Genomic DNA, 6,562 nt, shown 5'->3' on the forward strand with positions numbered 1-6,562 from the left:
TTTTTTAGTTGTTTAAATATAGTTAACCCACAGCCAAATATAATGTAGACCTCAAGAGATCTTAGAACACTCAGTCCTGACTGGGGTATCACCATCATACCTGCCCCCAACTCCCGGGGCTCAGGGAACCCTGCAGAAAAGGAGGCAGAAAGAATGTAAGAGCCAGAGTGGGTAGAAGCCACCAGGAGAACCAGGCCTTCTAGAGCTCACTTCATAGAGACCGAGGTGGCGTGCACAGGCCTGCATGGTCTGTACCAGGCCCCCTATGTGTATTTTACGGCTTCCAGTTTAGTGGTTTTGGGGTTTTGTTTTTGTTTTTTTTTTAAGATTTTTTTAATGTATATGAATATACTATAGCTGTCTTCAGACACACCAGAAGAGGATATCAGACACCATTACAGATGGTTGTGAGCCACCCTGTGGTTGCTGGGAACTGAACTCAGGACCTGGAAGAGCAGTCAGTGCTCTCTACCACTGAGCCATCTCTCCAGCCCCTTAGTTTAGTGTCTTTTGATAGGATTCCTGAGTGTGCAAAGCAGTGGGTCTCTGATTTTTGTGCCTTCTTCTAGATCCTGGAGCCTTTTCCTTCTATGTATTTGTCTTTTCCGACTCCCGTATTACAGTGTTTGTTTTATCTTACTATGTTTTCCTTTGTTACATCTTATTGGGATCCCTTAGAAGCCTTGTCTAACGAGAGGCAGAAAGGGGGTGGATGGGAATGGGAAGTGAGGTGCGGAAGAGCTGGAACAGTAGAGGAGGGGAAACTAAAATCGGGATATAGATTATGTGAGAATGCAATCTCTTTTCAATGAAAGGAAACCTAAAATCTAGTTAGAAGTCGCCCCTGTCCTAAGTAAGGTACAACCCACTGGTTCTGGGTTCCTTTACACTGATCATGCGTCACTGTCCATCTCTGGAAAGTCTTCCGCGTTAGGTCACAGTTAGACTGCCTCGTTCACAGCCAGTTTCTTCCCGCTTCTGTAGCCGGAGAGACTGTTCTCCTTTCTCTGCATGATGGTTCCCTATCAATGGCTCTTTTCTCTTAACGTGATGCTTTCAAGATTCCCTCCATGTTGTAGCATGGATACTTTCAGTGGTTAGATCTCTCACTCATTCAACGTGCTTAATAAGGATCATCTTATGTTCTGCCTTTGGTCACATGAGGCGGAGAGAGTGAATTCAGCATTATCCACGAGTCGAAAGTAAGCGAGACAGGAACACAGATGGTAAAAATACAGTATGCACTGTGCTAAATGCCGTGAGAAATACACACGCGGCCCTCTGTGGTTCAGTCGTGTGAAATTACTTCCAGCTATGGGGCTAGAGGCTTCCCAAGGGAGATTTTGAGCCAGGTCTAGAGAGATTGATAGGGCGTGGATTGTGAGAGAGATTCTCCATGCAAGGGGCTGCATGAGCAGATATGTGGAGGAGGAGAAGCGGGGCTGTGTTTGAAGAGACATAAGCAGGCTTCCGGGTTGGGAGGTTGGGGGGGTGTTTGGAATGTTTGTGGCAACAATGGCTGCTATAGCTATAAAGCAGTATTATGGCCAGATCCTTGAGGGCTTTGTGTAGCAGCGTGAGGATTAACCTTGCAGACACTGAGAACCCGCTAATGGTTTTTCACAATGGGTACCTACAGGTGGCATTACTTTAATATAAATATTTGAGTTGTGTGTGGAATGGATTTGGGGACTGGAGGAAGTATAATGCAAGAAGGAGGCGGGGCATAGTGAGGCCGTCAACCAGATGACAGCGAAGGGGACCAATGAGGGTGCAGCTTTTGGAGGTGGCTCTGCAGGTGCCACAGAAGGTCTGCAGAATGTAGCTTAGGTTCAAGATGTTCAGAAGTGCCCAGAAACTCTATTCACACAAGGGCGAGCATCCACCAGTGAGGCAGAGGGCTGGGCAGCAGGTGCGAGGACCTTCGCAGCTGTGTTTGACATCTGCTTGTAGATCTCTGTAAATACCCTGCTTGGCAGGGCCTTTGGATGCCTGAGTTCACTGGGCTGTCCTGCCAGCATTTGGGACTGTGTGACAAAGTCTCAGTACAAACCACTCCATGAGGTTTAAGGCCAGGGCCTGAGCTGGAAGGCTTCTAAGTGGAGTTCCTCACTGCGGCACCTGGCAGTCCTCACATGGCACACAGCGTGTCACAGTTTCCATTCTGCACATGGCTTCTCACTCCACCACTCCCCCTCGAGGTCTATAACTTAGCAATGAAAATTTGCTCCCACTGGGAACTTGGCAGGAAGATTATGTTCTTAGCCCAGCAGCCATTCCAGTCCGGGATTTTCTGACAAAATTGGTTTAGTGCATTTTTATAAAATGCAAATATTAATCTAATTCCCTTCAAGTTTTTTTTTTTTAAACTCGTCTTGTTCCATTTTACCTTAAAGCAGCTTGCAGGCTGCCAGTCAGCAATGTATCTCGTGAGAGATCTACACCAAATATGCTTTTAGTCCGTGGTACATTTCCCTCCAGAACTGCAAAGCTTTGCTTAAATTTTAACTTGCCCCAAATGGCAACTACATCATTGCTTTTTATGTGGACTTTTGGCCTGCTGGCATCAGACCTGAGAAATCACATCTGGGTTCTTCTTTTAGACCATTGCACAATGAAGTTGTTAGTTTGCTTTTAAAGATGTCAGTGAAAGGATTCCAAAACTCTATGTCATTCTAAAGTGTGGGAACTCCCATATCAGGACGTTCTTCAGCTTGTGGCCTGAGTTCATCTGTTAGTTATGGACTAGCCTACTTCTTAAAATTTCCCTTCCTGAAGTACCAGACCTCTTCGTACTCTAGGAAGCCCTAGGCTTGACGTAGCTGACACTCTGGGGTTGAACCATATGTGTCGCTGTACCGAGTATGTCACTCTTTTGACACCATTATGTTACTTACGAGATAGATTGTCTAACTCATTGAAGTCCCATTGTCCAGGTGAGGAGACTGAGGCAGTGTTAGCCAGCTCAGAGCTAAGATGCTCTGAGTGACCATAAAGACTGTGTCAGTTCCCCTTCACCCACAGTGCCTCTCGCCTTTCCTTCCTGCTCTGCTCTTGATTGGCCTTGTGTGTCAACTCTCACATCTGAGTTGGCTGAACCTTTTTCTTGGGAAGCATGAACCCACCCAGTGCCACACGTTTGCTGCAGACCTTGGAGGGTAAATTGGTACCCCGTGCCCTGGGGGTGGAGTCATTGTTGGACGGCTACTTAGCGTTTGTGGAAAATGAGCCCACTTGCTGTGGTCTTTCCTAATGGGGTGGATCCTGGGGTTTTATGGAATGGGGATTGGAGAGAGAGTGAACCAGGGTATAGAGATGCTAGACCAGGGCTAGAAAGCCCGGTGTTAAAGCGGCTCCTTCACATTGCTGTTGACACGTTTTGAAAAGAAGCTTCAGAACCTCACCATGGCACCTGATTAGGGATGCCCAGTAGCCTCACTCATGCTGGCTGATTGTCCCCGTCCTCAGTCACCTGGCCTCAGAAGTTGCAGTCGCTTTTGTAATACTTCCTTATCACACTGGGCATTGTAGAGGGAAACTGCACGTCTGAGACTAGCAGAGGCAGGCCTAGCTGGAGGATGGCTATCAAATACCGCCAACAACCGCCGCTTTGATTGGGATAAGCAAGGCGAAGGAAAGACAGGGATAATGTCTAGTAGAGAAGAGACTGGGTCGAGAGACCCAAATTAAGTCACCCCTGCCTGACTTCCTTAGCTGCCAATCATAACCCTGCCTTAGAGACCAAAGCATAAGGGCAGAGGGTTAGTAATCCACAATTACCTTGTGGTAACCCACAAGGCTGCCGGGCAGTTAGGTAATAGCTACACTTTGTCCCACTCACATCTGCCTTGAGAACTAAGGGCAAGCAAATAATAGCTAAGGACACATGGAGATTGGGATGAAAGCGTCATTGCTGGTCATGGTGGGCAGCATTGAGCATACAGTTCTCTCATTTCTGTTGTAGACCTTGGGACCGCTTCCCAATGTGAGACTTGCCTATGTAAAGGCAGGCAGACGTCCTCAAAATCACCGCCTCCTTGATATCAAACCCAGTATAAGGGATACTGAAGACAGTCCTCCAGATCTGCCCCAGGCAGCAGACCTGGCACCTCACCTCTACCCGCTCATAGTACAGGAAGGCAGAGCAGAGCCCCTTAGCCTGCAGGAAGGAAGTCTTGGCTTGCTCGGCTATTTGTGTGTGTCTCTGAAATCAAATCTACTTGTCTCTTCCCAGAATAGAGGATAGGACAGAAATGGTTCCCCTATTAAGAATCCACACCAAACAGATCCTTAAGTATAGCTAAAATACAAATACTGGACGCAGACAAAAATGTCCCTCCCTGTGGAGGTCACTCACGCATTTGACCATCATGAAGTAGATGAAAATGAATACCCAGGTTCAGTCTTTGCTAAACAGAATCACTGGATTTTGAGCTATGCGAAAACCCTTGTAAATGGCTGTGTAAATTCTATTTGTGTCGGGGCACCTTGCGGACTGACGGCACACCGATTTTTATTTACTGATTTTTTTTATTGCTTCTCTGAATAGTCTGCTTCTCTCTTACAGGCACAGGGTGGTGGTTTCCTATCCTCCTCAGAGCGAGGCAGAGCTTGAACTCAAAGAAGGAGATATTGTGTTTGTTCATAAGAAACGAGAGGACGGCTGGTTCAAAGGCACGTTACAAAGAAATGGGAAGACTGGCCTTTTCCCAGGGAGCTTTGTGGAAAACATCTGAGGAGACTGAACATGGAGAAAGCTTAGCATTGCATCACATGACTTAAGAGCACAAAGCAGTTTCATGGAAAGAGCACATCTGTGGACTTCCAGATCTTCAAGAGCTGAGCAGAAGACGGGCACCTAAGTCCAGAGCCCCAGCCTGGTTACCCCAGGGGCAGAGCGAAGGAGGCCGCACCTGTGTGACTTCCGTCCCTCTGGGTTCTGACGTGGAAAGTGTGCCTTGTACTGTCTAATGGACTCTACAGATAAATGTCTTTTTTTTTTTTTAAAGATGTATAACTAAAACGGACAATTGTTTACAAGGCTTAACTAATTTATTTGCTTTTTTTAAAACTTGAACTTTCTTGTAATAGAAAATTCTTTGGGTTATGGTTTTTAGAAAATATTAATTTATGAAATGACGGCTAAGGAGAAGCTGGGTTCTCTCCTGTCTGTTGAGAGCAAGAGATTCTTCTTTGACATAGACTGCATCTCCCCTCCCATGCTTGCTGCCCTCCTCCCTGCCGTTCTGTTTGGCTCCGTTTAGACAAAAATGCCAGGTTTCCGAACAGACAGCTGAATCAGTACCAGGAAGGACCTAGGAGGGGAAACGGCAGACCCCAGATTGAGGAGTTAGTAGGTCCCCCATCTGTCTGCTTTGATCAGAAATCAACCTGAAGACCTAGCCCTCGATTTCATTTTGTGGGTTGTTTTTTTTTTTTTTTTTTTTTTTTTTTCATTTTCTTGAAACGAAGCAAACTAAAGCACAACCATTGACTGAAAAATACATGTTTGTCTGCTAAGCACAAGCGGCAACACGCGTTGGGAAGTGAGAGAAACTGAAGTGGTAGTCGCCGTGTGTGTTGGGAAGTGAGAGAAACTGAAGTGGTAGTCGCTGTGTGTGAGTGGCTTTGAACCGTAGTTCCCATTCTATCCCCAAGTGATATGCATGCCCAAAACACTGTTTGTGAGACAGTGGTGGTAAGAGATGCACTCGTGTTAAAGTCAAAGGCTGTAAGAAACACTGTGAACATTTCCTTCCACTCATCCACCGTGATTTCTCTGCCATCTTGCATGTGTTACTGGATTCCCACAGTGGTGTGGACTGTGCATGGTGTGTGTATTTCATAGCAACTTTCACTCAGACCTGACTGATACACAGCGGTCTCTTCCCTGCCTTCTCCCCCACCACCGCCACCACTACTGACCGAGATGTCTTAAGTGTGCTTGCCTCCCAATCTGGTGAAGGCACACGTTAGCCAGCACACCAGTAGTTAGTTAAAATGCTCATCCACGAGTGTCCTCCCATGGAACAGATGGCAAGGGCGAGCTTATCTGGGAGACCACTCGCTCCCGGGGACTGTTCTGCAAGGCTTGCTGGGAGTGGCTGTGCCCACACCTTACAATTGTGGCAGGGTCTGACTGAGCCCATCTTTTTATATTCATCCTTTGATGCCCTCTTCCAATTTCACCCCAGCTGTGGGTCTGGCTAGTCCTGAAAATAGATAGAGGAAAAGACATCCTGGTAGTGAATGACCTTGTCCTACGGTTCTCTTCGGGGTAAGATAGTAAGGAAGTCAACGGCCAACAAACCTTTTCCTTCTTGTTTTTTGGGGGTTTTTTTGTTTTTGTTTTTGTTTTGTTTTGTTTTAACCTTAAGATAAAAGTAGCTAGGAAATATTGACATGAACTAAAGAATCACAGAATGGCAAGAGATCCCATCGTCTTAAAAGATACATGATGTGGTTAGAAATTGAATCATTCCTGTTAACCTATTTTTTTTTATATATGTATAAAAACACTGTATATTATGTTCCTTTTTGTTGAATTTTTTTTAAAAGAAAG

General features: G+C 46.0%; 1 protein-coding gene across 1 annotated transcript in view; it reads left to right on the forward strand.

The window, feature by feature from the left end:
- Sh3rf1 (SH3 domain containing ring finger 1) overlaps positions 1-6,289 on the forward strand; it is a 165,521-nt gene extending 159,232 nt beyond the window's left edge. Inside the window, exon 12 of the mRNA XM_031339912.1 lies at positions 4,568-6,289. Within this exon, the coding sequence (XP_031195772.1) occupies positions 4,568-4,736 (169 nt within the window). The 3' untranslated portion in view covers positions 4,737-6,289. The remainder of the gene's footprint in view (positions 1-4,567) is intronic.
- The last annotated feature ends 273 nt before the right edge of the window (positions 6,290-6,562 follow it).

Source organism: Mastomys coucha, unplaced genomic scaffold (genome assembly GCF_008632895.1).
Source record: "Mastomys coucha isolate ucsf_1 unplaced genomic scaffold, UCSF_Mcou_1 pScaffold22, whole genome shotgun sequence".
NCBI classification, from domain to species: Eukaryota; Metazoa; Chordata; class Mammalia; order Rodentia; family Muridae; genus Mastomys; species Mastomys coucha.